We start from the raw sequence: 18,324 nt of genomic DNA on the forward strand, positions 1-18,324 counted from the left end.
AATCTGATTTGAATTTTGGTAAACGATTGCTATTTAATGTTTTTAATCACCAGATTGACTTATATGTCTCCTAAAATCTGACTGGTATATAATAAACGATCATTTAGTAAATGATCAGTTCATTATCACACTTCTCTTTATTGATAATGTATTTAAATAAAAAGATAAAGCAATATAATATTGATATTATGACACAGCTGTTAAAGTAGTGCTGTAAACTGAGACTTTTGCAACTTTTTACTATTTAAGGAACCTGTTGTTTTGCTAAAACTGTTAGAGACTCTTGCTTAGTGTAATAGTTTTTTGGGAAAAGTTACTTTTGTCTATCAGGAAAAGAGAAGTGTGATTACCATTTGTATATCATAGACTAGGTTTGAAGAGAATCACAAATTATTAAACAAGAACTTGAAAAAGTTAAAGATTTTGGAATCATGGAAAGAAGTGGTATGATGGTCACAGAAGAGGAAGAAAAAAGGCACAAAACTGGAAAAGAAGGGGAAATACTGCTTCATTTAAATTTTAAATCATTTAAAATTACTTTCTTAAGAGGAAAAGTGCTAGATTTCTGAACCTTAATGATGGTCTTCTCCTTTTGTTTTTAAAGTATTCTACATTAAGAATTATCTTGGAGACGTGTATTTCGGGGTCACTTATACATAGATACAGACGTAAGTAACTGGTAATGCCAAATCAAAAGTTGAATTACCTTAATTCTCTATGTTATTTTGAGTCTGCAGTTACGGTCCAGATCTACGGGTGACTGGTGTGTTCACGCTGTGATACGGTTGTAACTGGCTTTTTAGTTGAACTGTGGTGTGGGTACACATTCTTAATAGCAGTATTTTAGGCAGCACAGGGGTCCCTATTCTCTCCTTTCACAGGCAGCAACTGCAGCCGTTTCACAGGACAGTGTGCTAAGAATGTGTGTTTCTTGTTAGAATAGCATTTTAAAAAATTTGTTTCATTTTGTTGTTTTTATGTTTTAAGTTCGTGTTAAAACGTGTCTGAGGATAATTACGTTATTTTAGTAGAGATGTTGTTTATAACTGAATCATAGGATTGTGTCCTGTTGTACAAACTGGAGCACATGTTCACTCTTCTGTGAACACCTAGTGTTAGGTGGTGGTGCTCAGCTGAGCAGTAGAGAAAAGGTAGGTTAGTCTGCGGGATCTAGAGCGATTCCTCGGGGAACAGTCAGCCTGCCTCTTGGTCAGGCATGTTACCAGTGAGCTTTCTCAGCAGAAGGCAAGAATCATGCCAGAGATACAGAGCCTTTCCAGGTTTGGAGTTAGAAAACAAAACTTACCTGGAACTTTAAAATACTTGTTGGGGAAAAGTATTTTCTGATGGTGCCCGATATTAAAGTCTGAGGTCTTCTTGTGCTGTGGAGAACATGTAAGGAATGATGATTCTAAAACCAGCCTGGTTGTCAGCTTTTTAAGGACATTTTCCCGTAGAGACTGGGTTCAGGAATCAGTGTGTTTAAAACCAGCTAAAATCAAGAGAAGTTAACACTGGAAGTAAAAGATTTGAGGATTATTTTGCACCTGATGTTTAGGTGAGCCATTGCATGTAATTCCATTTCATATCTGGAAAAAAGCCCTCTCTCAAACTTTTACCTATTTCCTCTTAATATGAGTAACTGATATCTACAACTATTTATGGAGCATACGCTCTTCGTAATTGAAAGATAGGAAGGAGACTTGAACAAGTGTCTGGGTCTAGGTCTTGTTTCTTTTGTAACACTTATTTTTCACGTTATCACCTTGCAGTCACCAAAGGACCTGGACGAAACCCGTGCTGTTTTGTAACTGGCAGGCTGAAATGAGCTTTTCCGTGTGTCCAGGGCTATCAGAGTCCGTAAGCGCCCTCTTTGCTTCTGCCCCCAGTGCTCCCACTCTGTGCTGGGCCTTCCAGGGGCCTCCACTACTCCTCACCCGAGAGCTGCATGCGTTTGTGCTGCCTGGGCGGCTGTGTGAATAAAACCCAGGGCAAGTGACCTGACCATTCTATCAGGCTCAGCGAGTCTGTCGCACAACTCCCCTGATGTGAGGTAGAATCTTGACACCTTAGCATATAGCATATAAAGTTCTGTTATTTTCCTAATTGAAAGTGTGTAGTGATTATGCACATATATTTTGTGTATTAGATTTTAATATCCAACAGATAACAGTTTATTACCATTTTAATGTCAGGTTGTGACTCCTTAAAAAAATAAAACGAAATTGTTGTAATTTTTTTGTGCATCTTTGCTCAACATTGTACTCAGTGTAAGTATTTAATAAATATTTTTCATTATTGAACAAGTTAAATACCCCCAAATTGCCTTTAGTTGGCAAAAATGGGACATTGCAAATTAAGGAAATTAACTTGGAAAAGAGTAAGTGAAGTATTTTTAGTAAAGTACAAAAACTTTATTGCCTTATGCAGGTGCTTTATTTCATGTGTTCGAGCCTCCTTGTTTTATGCCCCAACCTTTTATTGTGGAAAATTCCAAAGATGCACAGAAATAGAACACGCAGCTTCAACAGCTGTAAGCTTTATTTCATGTGTGCTCTTCCAGCCCCAGATTATTGTGAGGCACGTCCTAGACATCAGATAAGTTCACCACAGACATGTCAGTGTGTTTCTCTAAAGGGCGATCAAACCCCGTTTGTAGACAGCTCGTGGGGAGACCTAGTGCTCAGTCATTGTGTTCCCTTCTGGTGGAGCCGTACCCCAAATGGGAGCTCTGTGAGAGGATGAGGTCATGGAGGAGGTGGTGCCTTCCCCACCATGCACAGAGTCCCCATTGCTCCTGACTCCACGAGGGGGCAGACAGAGGAAGGGGAAAGTGAGCTGGACGGAACCTGGTTTGAGTTTCACTTTTCAGCAGTCACGTGAAGGCAGGCCATTTCTGGGGTGACTTTTCAGAAGCAAGCAATGGCTTCTTTTCTGAAGGAACTCTCAGTGCCCCTCCTTGCTGTTAAGATACAGAGTGAGATTAGATACTTATAAGCAAAAATCTTCTAAAACATTTCCAGAGCATTGCCTGTAATGTTCTCCGTTAATGATTTGGGCTTTAATGGAAATACAGCATTTGAACTTATGTCTGATTTTTGCAACCTGTACTTTTGGATAACCTGTTGAAGTTTCTCACTGGGCGATGAGCATGTGGCCTAATTGACATACGTCTGTGGACACTTAGCTCGTGCAGACGGGGTGCAGCTCTGTCTCTGTGCCCACACAGCCTTCTCCTTTCTCACACCCTCAGTGACTTTGTCCGTGTCTCCAAGTGAGTTCTGCTCACAGACACCTGCAGGTGTGTCGTGGTGACTCTCTGGCGCGGACAGGGTTCTGTGTGAAGCAGCCAACAGTGAATGCCTGAATACTGTAAACGTTGGTTTTTAGCCTGAGATAGAGTGTGTAAACAGATAACTTCTCTGTGTGAGGTCAAATGCTCTGATGTGTGGGACTTGTTCTCCTTCAGCACCACGTGTATTTGCTCTTACTGTGCTCTTTTTTTGTTTCCCAGAAAATGTATTTCTTTGGGGAAAATGCTGTTTTTCCAAGCAGACTGTATGAGACTTGCACTTTGTATAAGTGGTTTTAGCTGCTATAAAATCCTGGAGGGAAGTGATGGGATAAAAATGCAGAAGTTGATTTTTCTTTTTTCTTTGCCTGTGTTTTGGCATCTGTTTTGCATTGGTTTCCTTCTGTTGCCACCACTCAGATCGCCTATCCCTGCAGCGTGACATATAATTATAATGGAACTGCTATCTGCATTCCTGTAGCATTCTTTTTTTTCCAGGACTTAATGCCTTTTATTCCTTAGCTTCAGGCAGGAATTGTGTAGCATATGTGAAGAGGCTTAAACTGTTTCCATTACATTCTTTCTGGATGGCTCTGTTATATTTAGGCTTACATTTTAGACAAAGTCGGAATGTTATTGTGGTTGACCTTGACCCCAGATCACTGGGCAGACATTATATAGCCATGTTTGAGTCCTCACAGAACGTGCTCCTGAAGCCGACGGAGTCCTGGCGGGAGGCCCTTCTGAACAGCAAGGTCATGGAGCTGTTCTTTACTGTAAGTCCTTCCCCCCTCACCCCTGCCAGAAGGGTGCCATGGGAATGCCAGCTTCTGTATTTCTCTTAAGTGAAACAAGACAGATGGCTTTTCTCCTTTGAAGCCTTCTCTTCTAATCAGTATACTGCTTAAACAAAGATGATATGTTTTTGCTGGTTTATAAAAATGTTATATAATTAGGATCAGTTTAATGTCATAGGGCTCAAGGTGTTTGCTCTTGGGACCTCTTTACACTCTTAAAAATTATCGAGAACCCCAAAGAGCTTTTGTTTATGTAGGTTATAGCTAATAGTATTTATATTTCCCATATTAAAAATTCAAACTAAGAACTTTAAAATATAAGTTATTAATTCACCTAAAAATAGCAATATCAGACCACTACATTGTAACATAAATAACATTTCAGTGAGCAAATAGTTACATTTTTAAAAACAAATTAAACCTTTAGTGAGAAGAGTGGCATAGTTGACGTTTTTGCAGATGGCGCTGATGTCTGGCATCCTAGCCCAGCCCTCACCTCTGCTCCTTGTCCAGTTGGTTGCAGCTTTGCCATCACATTACCGACACTCAGAGCGTGTGTGTGTTGGAGGCGGGGGTTGGGCAGTGGGAGTGGAGAAGGCAGGCACTGCCCTCACAGCGCTGAGAGGAGTGTTGACCTTATGACCTGGCAGAATCGAGGAAGTCCTGGGGACCGTGGGCCACTTGAGAAGAGCTCCCTGGAGCAGTGCACTTTGTTGCCAGCCATGGGCTAAGTCAGTGTTCTTGAGTAGTAGTTCACTTCGGCTGTACCCCTGCTTTAAGTAGTCCTGCTTATTGTTTGCTAAATAATGAAGAAGTTAGGAACGTGTTCCCATTTTTGCCCAAGAGAGTCCCCGGTGTAATAGGCAGAAGCTGGGGAAAATACATGTGTGTGTGTGTGTGTGTGTGTGTGTGTGTGTGTGTGTGTGTGTGTGTGTGTGTGTGTGTGTGTGTGTGTGTGTGTGTGTGTGTGTGTGTGTGTGTGTGTGTGTGATAGAGTGTGGGAGAGTGTGTGTGTGTTGGATGCTGGTCTGCAAATACAGTGCAAATATCCACATTAGTTATAGCAACTGGGACAAAAGTGCAAATAAAGACCAGTGATAAGCTATTTTGCTAAATCCCAACCATTAATTATAGTTTACCTTTTCATTTGTTTTAAAAATGCTAGTCACCAGCCTTACAACTGCTTGCCTATTTATACAGCATTTAAAATATTGTAGGCATATAGTATATATTAAAAAAAAAGCGAGAACAAGGTTATTTGTCGCTCGGTGTACATAAAAATATTTTTCTGTGGAAATGTTCAAACTGAGTATTACCTTGCATTTTATCCTGTAAATCCAAGAAGTAATGGGTAAAAACAGTATCAGTATCAAAGGTGATTGTAACTACACTTTAACACTCTTTTGCCTGCCTCCTCGGGCAGAAATTGTTTTGATGTGGATCCAAGTTCAATTCTCTGTATTATTCATTTGACTGAAAACAGTTTTTGATCAGGTAGAAAACTTTCCGGCAGTGCTGGAAGTGGCTCCTGGCCCAAACAGCTGTCTAGACACGGCGGCAGCTGCCCCTGTCAGCTGGGAGCCACCATGGGCAATCACTCAGCCTTGAGAATTAACCCTTTTGCTTTGTTATTTTAACAGTTTTGTGTCTGTGGTCTGTTACATTCACGTATGCACTTTATGAATAATTGTAATTTTGTCATTTGTTAGAAAAATGTCAGTGACTAATCTTGTTTTTTTTTTTTTTTAAGTTTACTTTTTAAGTTTCAGTTCTGTGAATTTATTGCCTCTTTCCAGCATTTTTCCACAGGTTGTCCCTTTTCTCTAGGTTTGGATTGCTGCACTTGCATGTACTGTGTCATAGCCTCAAGACCTGGATGTGGCCCTTCTGGGTTCAGGGGGCTGGATGGCCTTCCGACCCTTGCAGGTTGACGACTGATCCCGTTTTCTCCTTTCCCTTAGGTGTTGGAGAAGCCCCTCTCCTTAGTTTTTCCTTTCTGATCTTCCACGTGGTCTCTTCTTCACACTGCTTGCTGTGTGGAAACTGGTGGTCCCGTCTCAGCTCTCAGCTTTGCAGCCGTGTGCGATCTCCTTGTACTTGTCTTCTGCTCATCGCCCGTCTCGCCCCACTCCTTGTCTGTGTTCAGTCCCAGAGCCTTCTGGTCCCATGCCTCACCAGGCACTTGACTGGAGGCCCACAGACATCTTTGATTGCCTGTGTCTCCACAGAGCCCAGCGGCTTACTCATGAGCCTTTCTTTACTCTGTATTTCCTGTCTTGCTTCTCCACTCACCTCTCTGGATCTTTGGCTGGACTTAGCCTTTCTTTATCCCTCTGTTTTCCCCTATTCAGGTGTTGGATTCGGGTCTTAAGTTGTGTAACGTAGTATGGTAGAGCTCCTGTGTGATGGAAGAAGGGCAGGAATCTACATCTTCCATAAGAATCAGTCGTTGATTTATCATGTGCTTTACGTGAACATGTGGTTCATGTTTCAGGAAAGATAAACCCGAACAGTGAAGTCAGGCTTTGGGGATGGTTTATTTTATTTTATTTTATTTATATCATGACATGGTCCACATTGGTTATTTCTTTTGCTTCCTCATCTCTAGACCAGGGTCGAGCGACCACTTGGCTGATGAAGCAGCCCTCTGGGGCCCCAGACTGTGCTGTCTGTCACATTTAAATGTTGATACGGTTAAAAAACACAATGATAGAAATGTAGTTACAGCCTTCAGATAAGGCGCTTGAGAATAGTTGTGTTCAGAAGTTCTTGAAGTAGAGTGTATATATGCCCTTGTGCATCGTACTTTTAATCAACTTTATATAAAACACCGGATATACTTCTAAAAACACTGTGTTGCTCTGGACCAGGGAGGGCCTGGCCAGGTGAGCTGCTGGGCTTCGCAGGTCGTGAGTTCTCCAAGGCAGCTTCTACTCTACCCTCCGAAGACAAGCACACAGCAAAAATGACCTGAAAGCTGTTAAGTCATGAGTTCTGTGTAATTTTCATATGTCCTGAAATACTGTATCATTCTTCAGTTTTGTTTTTCCCAGCCACATGCAAAGGTAAACACCATTCTTACCTCACAGGCCACACAGAAACAGGCAGGAAGCCAGGTCTGGCCCATGGGCTGTGGGTTGCCAACCCCTTTTCTCAACCAGAGAGGGTAACATGTCAGTAGATAAATTAATTTTGTGACTTGTGGTAAGTTTCTAATATTTTAAGTTTCTTAGAACCTTAAGAAGCTCGGGAATTGAAGGCTAGTGGAATCCATCTGAGAACTGGGGTTGTGTAAGTGCTCAGTGTCCCAACCCTGCGCCAGTCCATACTTGGGAAACATTCTACCTTCACATAACTTGTAAGTGATTTGTAGAGTCAGAGTGAAATAACATGAAACCCATGGAGAATAAATGTATACATTGTGACATTCAGAAAGCAGAGAGGTTTGTGTAGGAGAAAGGGGGCTAGAAAAGTGAAATGCTTGTGGAAAGTAGAAGATGGCCATAGTAAGTGTGGTGGGTTAAGACGAGAAGTTTCCTGTGAGTTCTCTGAACACGTTTTCCTGGGTGGTTTTGGTTATTAACTCTGAGAACATTAATGACCTTCATCAGAATGCTGTATGCCAGGTATTTCAGATAAATATTGCAGAACTGAAGTAAAATCTAGATGAGGTTCAAAGTGAACTTAAATATAATCTAAAAGTAAATTTTTTTTAATTTATTAATTGCAATGATGTAGCATAAAATGAGATTGGGACAACTTGTAGGCAGTCTCAGAGTTAATGGAAGACTGTTTATGTGTTGTCTGAATGAGCGCGCTCCTAGGGTTGGAGGGATGCGCTGGTTTTCTGAGTGTGACTGTCTGTGTCCACCGGAGTGCCATCTGTACACTCCTGCCTGAACTTCGCTAACTTTAGCAGGAGCCTGGGTGAGGCATAGTTAGCATAATACAGGCGACTGTCGTCCTTGCTGTTTTTAGAAGGAGCAGTGTGCCTGACTGGCCAGCATCTGTTTCTCTCTTTGTCACAATAGACTGGAGACAGTTCAGTTTTCACAATGTAGGTAGCCCTCCACTGAAGATAAACTAATACGTTTAAAATCATGGCCTATAACAAGCAGTGCACTGAGGCACAATTTTCAAATTTAACTTGGGAATCAGTTTTCTAGAAATAATCAGCTGCAGTGAATTTTTCTTTCCCTTCATTTGGCGTGACCTTTAAATAAGAGGAATTTATTTTTATGGATTAGCTCATCTTTCCAACAGGTACATCGAAAGATCAGAGAGGATTCTGACATGGCCCAGGACTCGCTGCAGTGCCTCGCGCAGTTGGCGTCCCTGCACGGGCCTGTCTTCCCTGATGAGGGCGCTCAGGTGGACTACCTCTCCCACTTCATCGAGGGCCTGTTGGGCACCATCAACGGGTAGGTGTCCCAGCTGGGAGTGTCCCTGGCTCTCCTGCATGGCTCGTGGTGGAGGGAAGAGAAACCAGTGATTCCCCTTAACCCTATGAAGTAGAGTTATATGTGAAGTGAGCACACAGAGACGTGCCTTTGGAGTGAGTGGATGGAAACCAGTTTCCCTTGCTCCACTTAACGCTGGTGCCCACCCCTTGGGTCGTAGGATCGAGATAGAAGACTCTGAGGCTGTGGGCATCTCCAGCATCATCAGCAACCTGATCACCGTGTTCCCTCGCAACGTGCTGACTGCCATCCCCCGAGAGCTCTTCTCGTCCTTCGTCAACTGCCTCACGCACCTCACCTGCTCTTTCGGGCGCAGCGCTGCACTGGAGGAAGTGGTAAGTGGCTCCTCTTATCACACGGTGTCCGTCTCACAGTGAGGGCCGCTGAGCACTGCTCACAGCGAGTCATTGTTTTAAAGGTGTGTGTTCTTGTTTATATGTGCAAATTATTTGGCGATCTGTGCTTGGAAACAGGGCTTTTAAAACATTTGTGATTAAAATCACTTTCAGCTCAGTTATGTCTGACTCTCTGTGACCCCGTGGACTGCAGCACGCCAGGCTTCCCTTATTGGTCTAAGTAATTATTTTTAATTACTTTCGTCTATTTCTTATAATTTTAGTTATTTATTTTTGACTGCATAGGCCTTTTCTCTACTTGTGGCAGGTGGGGGCTTCTCTCTGGTTGTGGTGCTTGAGCTTCTCATTGTGATGGCTTCTCTTGTTTGGATCCTGGGCTCTAGACCACAGGCTCAGGGGTTCTGGTGCACAGACTTGGTTGCTCTTCGGCATGTGGAATCTTCCCCTGATCAGAGATCAAACCCGTGTCTCTTGCATTGGCAGGAGGATTCTTTACCACCGAGCCACTTTAGCCCTGGTTTAAAGGTTTTAAGTTGAAATAATTTAGTACATGAATATAGGAGATGGAGTGAAATGTTTATATTAAATATTATGCTGAAAGCCCATTTTAATATTAAGCTATTTGATTAAGTTCAAAGGGTGCTGTGAGCTTTATGGTATGGTTGTGACTGTATATAATTTTAAGTGTTTCTTGAGAATTTAAAAATCTTGGGCTTACCTGAAAATTGCGTAAATATAATTTGGTTTTATAATTTGGTTCAAATAATTGTAACCCTGTTTATTTTGATTAGACTATGCTCTTGAAAATTTTTTTGGTGCTATGGTTTAATAATATACCTTAGTAAATTTTAATTTACTTTAAAATGAAGACCAGTTCAGTACTCAGAGATGTTTCTTGGTACAGATTTTAAATGCTTATCTTCCAAGTTTTATATTTAATTTAGAAAACATGTACTAAACTTTTGACAGCAAAGCTGTGTGTGTAGTCGTTACTGTGAATAACTCCATTAATCTTGGGAAGTAATTGATTTTTTTCCCTGCAAAGTAGTTATTGTTGAAACTAATTTTTCTTTTTATGAAATGTAAATCCTTTTCAAAGATTGTAAGGGTAAGAATATTTGTGAACTTGACAGAATTTCGAGTTAAGTCCTAACGGCTGTTTTGTTGGAGATCTGGCAACATGCATGGAAGTGTTTAGTGTCCCTTTTTGGAGGTGTCAGAGCGTGAAGAACCCAGATGTGGCTGTGTCTGCACCGTGGGCACCCCGTGGTTTGATGGGGACGGAGCCAGACCAGGAAGACATTTGTGTGTTGGAAAGTGTGGGAAACACAGCTGCTTTTTAGTGTCTGTCTGTGGGTTGAGGAATCTTCTAACCATTTTACAGAGAAATTGTTGGAAGATACATAACATTTTTGGTTTGCAGATTTTTAATTTGAGCATTTATTTATTTTGCCTAGGGGACTAACAACTTGGAAAACATTGTTTCTGCCAAGGTTTGACATAGAAGTATTGGAACTCAGAGAGCCTGACTGCCCTTGCAGAGAGTGGATGTTTATTGTGCTGTCTTCCTTTCTTTTAACAAATCAACTTCTTTTAACCTGTTTATGACGTTTAAGAAATGGTGTTAGAAACAGTTGGTTATCCATTGAAAAAAGCAGAGGGAAAAGATTTGTCTCATGCTTTCCATGACTCATAGCAACCAAATTGGCAAGGGTGGTACTGCTTACAAGACTATTGTTGGAAACAACTAGATCTAATGGCCAGGGTTTCATAAGGGAACACTTGAGTAAGGAGGCCTGGCCACCTCAGGGCAGGTGCGCAAGTCCCAGCGACACTGGCCCTTAGGAGGGCTGCTGGGTCAGTCCAGTTCTGTGAACGTTTATCTATTGCCTTCATTTCACCAGGCACTGTGTTTGATGAATACGTTCTTTAGCGTTAAGAATTTGGAAAGTCATGTATGTTTCCAAAAGGAAAAAGTTAATCTAAGAGTGTAACATTAAAAATTCTCTGAAAAGTTATAATTCAGACTATTTATTCAGAGGCCAGGAACACTGTCATATGCATGGGTGCTCTAAGTCAAATTAATTCTGTGCTGTAAGGACTGGCTAGAAAAACAAGAGAATGAATTAATTTCTATTACATTTGACATTCAGAGACTTCTCTAAATTCTCTCTTTTTTTTTTTTAATATTTGTTTGGCTGCACCTAGACTTAGTTGCAGCCCACAGGATCTTTAGTCACAGCATGAGAAGTTTTAGTTGCAACCTTAGGGATCTAGTTCCCCAACCAGGGACTGAACCTGGGCCCCCTGCATTGGGATCGTGGAGTCTTAACCACTGGACCACCAGGGAAGTCCCTAAATTCTTTTTAAAATGGAGAGATCATGACTTTTTATTTGTAACATTTCTGTGTTTTTTCTCTATGTTGTGATTTTTTGCTTCATACGATGCTACACCTGGAAAGCCCCTTTCTAGGGGCTAGTAGTTAAGCTAGTAGTTAAGAACCTCAAGAACCCAGCTACCCGTGCTGGAGATGTAAGAGACACTGGGGTTGGGAAGATCCCCTGGAGGCTGAAATGGCAGCCCACTCCAGTATTCTTGCCTGGAGAATCCCGTGGACTGGGGAGCCTGGCAGACTATAGTCCGTAGAGTCAGAAAGAATGCAGTCACAGAGACACAGCTGAAGTGACTTAGCATGCATGCATACCAGAAAGAGTGTAGCAGATGAACAACGGCACAGACTGTTTTAGTTCTTTCCATCTTTAATCTTTCGTATGTCCTTGCTTGCTATTTTACACTATATATTATCTGATATATGTATCACACATGTATTATCTGTCATTGGACTTGTGGGCTATGGCACTGCCTATAAAATTTAAACTTATTGTGAAGTGTTTTGTTCATGTCAAGTAAAAGCTTAAATGTGTGTGTGTGTGTGTCTAAACACTGTGAAGAATAATAAGATGAACAGCTGTGTGCCAGCCATGCAGATATTACAGTATATCCCTGGTGCCTTTCCCCCTTCCAACTACCTGGAGTTTCCCCCTGTTGTCATAAGCATGGTTTATATTGCGCAAGTTACTTCTGCCAAATGATTTTGTGTCGTGTTTGCTAATGAGTGCTGTCAGGGTGCCGGGCCGTGCTGTTGGCTCCTTTCCACCCTCTGTGACCTCGATAGTTCTGCGTGCTCGCCTTCCCAAGTCCTCCTGAGAGCAGGAAAGCAGCCCCTGGCTGTGCACAGGAAACAAGTGTTCAGCAGGCTTTTCATTAGAGGTGCGGCTCCATGTGAGAGCTGATGGCCCACAGCCACTTACTGTAGTCTTTATGTCTGTGGATCATAATGCTTTTCTTAACTGAGTCAGGTAACTCACGTTTATATATGAAGACAATACTCCCAGGCAGAGAGAGAGCTTCCCAGTTTTGTGAAAATGATTTGGAGTTGTCACGTTGGTTTTTTGCTATTTGTAGAAAAAGGTCTGCTGGAGTTGTCTGCAGCACAGCAGTCAAATGTTAGAAGCACACTGGCACCAGGTTTTATCTGGTATACTTTTACAGTATCTGACGTTAGGCACACATGCACACTTTATTTTTTTAGCAGAGTTTTAGATTCATAACAAATGGAGTAAAAATACAGAGTTTCCACTGCAGCCCCCCCCAACACACAGCCTCCCCCACCATCAACATCCTACCAGAGGGTGCATGTGTGACAGTTGATGAACCTGTCTGTCTGACTACCTGACTACTACTGGCCTGACAGTCAGTCTACCCTGTCACCAGCTCCCCGAGCCCATGTCTTTGTCAGGGTTCCTTGTGTTGTATGGGTCATGGGTGTGGACATGTGTGATGAGTGCATCTGCCATTATGGTTTCACACAGAGGAGTCTTACTGCCCCCAGCCCACCCCTCCCTGGCAACCAGGGATCTTTTCCTTGTCTGCAAAGTGTGGCCTTTAAATGTCATATAGTTGAAATTGTACAGTCATGCTAGATTTTAATCTGAAATTCACATGCATGTTAAAAGGAGACCAGACTCACATACTGAAACTTTTCTTCCCCAAACTTCATTCGGCAGTGTTTTCATAAACAAAATTAACCACTGTTTCTGTGTGTCCAAATGGTTCTTGTTGTTCAGTTGCTAAGTCATGTTTTAGGCACTTTTTGACCCCAAAGATGGCAGCATGCCAGGCTTCCCTGTCCTTCACTATCTCCCAGAGTGTGCTTAATTAAACTCATGTCCGTTGAGTCAGTGATGCCATCTAGCCATCTTGTCCTCTGTCGTCCCCTTCTTCTCCTACCCTCAGTCTTTCCCAGCATCAGGGTCTTTTCCAGTGAGTCAGCTCTTTGCATCAGGTGACCAAAGTATTGGAGCTTCAGCTTCAGCATCAGTCCTTCCAGTGAATATTCAGGACTGATTTCCTTTAGGATGGACTGGTTGGATCTCCTTGCAGTCCAAGGGACTCTTAAGAGTCTTCTCCAATGCCACAATTCGAAAGCATCAATTCTTTAGTGCTCAGCCTTCTTTATGGTCCAACTCTCACATCTGTATTTGAGTACTGGAAAAACCACAACTTTGACTAGACGGACCTTTGTTGGCAAAGTGATGTCTCTGCTTTTTAATATGCTGTCTAGGTTAGTCATAGCTTTTCTTCCAGGGAGCAAGTGTCTTTTGATTTCATGGCTGCAGTCACTGTCCACAGTGATTTTGGAGCCCAAGAAAATACAGTCTGTCACTGTTTTCTTCTTTGGCCCTTCTGTTTGCCATGAAGTGATGGGACTGGATGCCATGATCTTAGTTTTTTTAATGTTGAGTTTTAAGCCAGCTTTTTCACTCTCCTCTTTCACCCTCATCAAAAGGCTCTTTAGTTTCTCTTCACTTTCTGCCATTAGGGTGGTATCATCTGCATATCTGAGGTTGTAGATATTTCTCCTGGCAATCTTGATTCCAGCTTGTGATTCGTTGAACTGGACATTTTGCACAATGTACCCTGCATATATAAGTTAAATAAGCAGGGTGACAGTATACAACCTTGACGTACTCCTTTCCCAATTTGGAATCAGTCCATTGTTCCATGTCCAGTTCTAACTTGCTTCTTGACCTATATACAGATTTCTCAGGAGGCAGGTAAGGTGGTCTGGTATTCCATCTCTTTAAGAATTTTTCACAGTTCGTTGTGATCCACACAATCGAAGGCTTTAGTGAAGTCAGTGAAGTAAAAGTATGTGTTTTTTGGAATTTCCTTTGTTTTTCTGTGATCCAGTGGATGTTGGCAATTTTGTCTCTGGTTCTTCTGTCTTTTCTATATCCAACTTGTACATGTGGAAGTTCTCAGTTCATGTCCTGCTGAAGCCTTGCTTGGAGAATTTTGAGCATAATCTTGCTATCATGTGAAATAAGTACAATTGTATGGAATTTGAACATTTTTTGGCATTGCCTTTCTTTGGGATTGGAATGAAAACTGACCTTTTCCAGTCCTGTGGCCACTGGTGAGTTTTGCAAATTTTCTGGCATATTGAGTGTAGCACTCTTAACAGCATCAACTTTTAGGATTTGAAATAGCTCAGTTGGAATTCCATCACCTCCACTAGCTTTGTTCATAGTGATGCTTCCTAAGGCCCACTTGAGTTAATACTCCAGCATTCTGGCTCTAGGTGAGTGATCACACCATTGATGTTATCTGGGTCATTAAGATATTTTTTGTGTAGTTCTGTGTATTCTTGCCATGTCTTCTTAATATCTTCTGCTTCTCTTAGGTCCATACATACCATTTCTGTCCTTTATTGAGTGCATCTTTGTATGAAATGTTCCCTTGGTATCTCCAATTTTCTTGAGATCTCTAGTCTTTCCCATTCTATTGTTTTCCTTTATTTCTTTGCTTGTTCACTTAAGAAGGCTTTATCTCTCCTTGCTGTTCTCTGGAACTCTGCACTCAGTTGGGTTTATCCTCTTTGCCTTTCACTTCTCTTCTTTCAGGAATTCATAAGACAACCATTTTGCCTTTTTGCATTTCTTTTCCTTAGGGATGGTCTTGATCACTGCCTCCTGTACAATGTCACGAACCTCTGTCCATAGTTTTTCAGGCACTCTATCAGATCTAATCCCTTGAATCTATCTGTCACTTCCACTGTATAATCATACAGGATAGTGTTTAGGGCATAAACTTGAATTACTGTGATACTGAATGGTTTGCCTTGGAAACAAACTGAGGTCATTTTGTCATTTTTTGAGATTGCACACAAGTACTGCATTTCAGACTCTTCTGTTTGACTATGAGAACTACTCCATCTCTTCTAAGGGATTTTTGCCCACAGTAGTAGATATAGTGGTCATCTGAATTAAATTCACCCATTCCCATCCATTTTAGCTCACTGATTCTAAGATGTTGATCTTTACTCTTGCCATCTCCTGCTTGATCATGTACAGTTTACCTTGATTCATGAACCTAACATTCCAGGTTCCTATGTGATATTGTTCTTGACAGCATTGGACTTTACTTTCCTCACCAAACATCCACAGCTGACTGCCGTTTCCACTTTGGCACAACCTCTTCATTCTTTCAGGAGCTATTAGTAATTGGCCTCTGCCCTTCTCCTGTAGCGTATTGGACACCTTCTGACCAGGTGGAGCTCACCTTCTGGTGTCATATCTCTTTGCCTTTTCATACTGTTCATGGGGTTCTTGCAGCAAGAATACTGGAGTGGTGTGTCATTCCCTCCTCCAGTGGACCACGTTTTGTCAGAACCCTCCAGGGTGACCCGTCCATCTTGCGTGGCTCTGCATGTCATGGCTCATGGCTTCATTGGGTTATGGAAGCCCCTTGCTGTGACAAAGCTGTGATCCATGAATGGGTTCAAATAGTTACCAGATATAAAAGCAGACTGTTTTCCTGAGGCTGGAGAGCTGCAAGTTCACCCCTCTGTACACTCGCAAGTTAATTATGGGTGTTGACGTGTCAGTGCTGATATCATGTTTTAATTACGTTCTCCACCCTCTGTTCCCAGACGAATTGAGTGGGGTCAAGTACCCCCCTAAGCTCCAGGGCCTCTCTAGAGCTCTGCTGGCAGTGGGCCCAAGGGCCCCCGGGCGCGAGCAGTGTCCAGCTTGGTCCCTTCGTTAGCGCTGGGCACGTGCTCTGGCTCGGCTGCTGGGTGCTGGCCAGAGGGGCAGTGGAGCGGGGCCAAAGCATTAGGAGACAGGGCTGGGCCAGGTTTCAGTTCTCTGATTAGACTGAAAGTTTAGCTGCTAATTGTCATCAGCCAGATTTCTCACACTTTGCCTGATGAGTCACTTGTGCTGGTTTCCAAGTGGAACAGAAGGCTCTGGGAAGCTTGCAGTGCTTATTTTAGATCTGCTTCAGGGAGGGGGCTGAGTGTCCGATGTGATCCTGGTTTGTCTCACATCAGGGCTTTGTACGATGGACTGTGGAATGCTCTTCCAAGAGTAAACAGCTTCTAAGTAAGGCTTTTACAGTTTTTTTGTATTTCTCTGTGTCAGAATTTCAGATTAAACACGGTAAGCATGCATCACATATATGCTGAGGGACAGTGAGGAACATTGCTTCTTCCTCTTGAGACATGGGCTCAGAGGATGCTGTTCCTCTTAAGATATGTCACCAGTCTGTTTATTTTGGCAAGATAAATTGTGTTAAGACTTAACAAATGATGTCTGCAAAGCACATGCTTCGTGAAGTGTATTGACAGTCCGCAGATGTTTCTCTGGACGGAGACTGTCTTGTTGATCCCCCTCCTCCATCCTTAGTTGGCTCTGGGTTAGAGATTTGTGTTGAAGGCCCATGGCCAGCTGCTCTGCTGCTGCTGCTCAAAGCAGATCCAGCACTTACCTGGCCACTTTATGTGTCTTTCTCGAGTCCTGAGAACCAGCATCCACAACTGTGTTATAGCATATATAATACAGATAAAAATAAACAATAACAAAATGCCCACAGGTGAGCTCTCAGCCCAACTGAGAATGTTACTGGCTGAGTAATATTCCATTGTACACCTGTACCACATCTTTATCCATTCGTCTGTCGATGGATGTTTAGGTTGCTTCCATGTCTTGGCTATTGTGAATACTGCTGCTATGAACACATTTGTCTTTTCCAGATTTATGTCTTTATCATCTTTTTATAGTTGTCAACATATAAGTCTTTCATCTCCTTGGTCAGGTTTATTCTTAAGTATTTTATTTTTTTGTATGTGATTTTAAAAGGATTTTTTTTTTTTTTACTTTCTCCTTCTGATGTTTCATTAATGTAGTGTTTCCCTCTTGTGTCCTGCTGCAGAGCCCGCTCAGTTTCTTAGGCTGCTCTGCCCTGATGGGGGGCCCGCGGTGGACCTGGGCTCAGGGCCGCACACATACCCCACACCCCTGACTGTGGCTCTGACCACACTCCAGCCCCTTTGGCCTGTCTCCACACAGCCCACCCTGTGCTCACCCCAGGTCTGTCTGCACTAAGACTGGAGACTGCAGGGTGGTGGCCAGGACTCTGTGTGCCCATCTCTCTGTCCTGCACGCCGCAGTCCATGCTGCTCCCCCAGCTGGTGAAGGGTGAGAGCACCTTTCCTGTTGCGCAGGTCCCATCCTGATTCCCTGATTTTTTTTTTTTTTTTCTTTTGTCATACCAGCTACATGATAAGCTTTCTGGCAGTTTTGATTGTATGAGGTCTTCTGCCAGCTTCCAGTGGGTATTCAGTGAGAATCGTTCCACATAGAGATGTAGTCTAAATGAATTTAGAGGGGGAGATGAGCTTCGAGTCCTTCTCTTCCACCATGTTAATCTCCCAGCCTTAATCAGATTCTTAAGCTGTTTCTTTCATCTGTTTTTTTTGTTCTTTTTTTTTTTTTTGCTGTTGGATTGCAAGAGTTTCTTATATATTTTGGATATTAACCTCTTATCAAATATATGGTTTGCAAATATTTTTTCCCCATTTGTTAGATTGTCTTTTTGTTTTGTTGCTATTTTCATCTGCTGCCAGCAACTTACATCAAATAGCCCTTCCTTTCCTAATGATTTGTAAGACTATTACTGTCATATATCTAGTGTTCACATACTAGTTCATCTTTCCTGAGCACTAACCACTTCTATTGGTCAGTTAGTCTATTTTTGCACCTTTGTGTTGTTTTAAGATAATGTCAGTTCCCACTGCACCCTGGATTTTCAGGAGGAATCTTGACCTGTGTTGGCTTTTTCATTTTCTGTAAAAATTGTGTCAGTTTTTCAAGTTGGATTGTGCTTGGAATTATAGTGATTCTTTAGTGAAAAGTAGACATCTCTACTGTATTAATTCTGCCCATAAATGTGGTATTTCTCCATATTAATTAAGGTATAATTTATTTCCTTTCAATAAGGAATAAGTTTTCCTTTAGTACCTTTCATTCTTGTTGCTGTTGTAAATAGTATCTTTTGTAAATCTCATTTTTGA

At 42.2% G+C, this 18,324-nt stretch overlaps 1 protein-coding gene across 3 annotated transcripts in view; it reads left to right on the forward strand.

The window, feature by feature from the left end:
• The window catches only part of XPO4 (exportin 4), a 92,274-nt gene that overhangs the window by 43,775 nt on the left and 30,175 nt on the right, over positions 1 to 18,324 (forward strand). For all 3 annotated transcript variants that reach the window (XM_065902386.1, XM_065902388.1, XM_065902387.1), the window contains 3 exons: positions 3,955 to 4,068; positions 8,353 to 8,510; positions 8,710 to 8,884. In XM_065902386.1, the coding sequence (XP_065758458.1) occupies positions 3,955 to 4,068; positions 8,353 to 8,510; positions 8,710 to 8,884 (447 nt within the window). The remainder of the gene's footprint in view (positions 1 to 3,954; positions 4,069 to 8,352; positions 8,511 to 8,709; positions 8,885 to 18,324) is intronic.

The sequence above is a fragment of the Muntiacus reevesi genome, chromosome 11 (genome assembly GCF_963930625.1).
Source record: "Muntiacus reevesi chromosome 11, mMunRee1.1, whole genome shotgun sequence".
NCBI classification, from domain to species: Eukaryota; Metazoa; Chordata; class Mammalia; order Artiodactyla; family Cervidae; genus Muntiacus; species Muntiacus reevesi.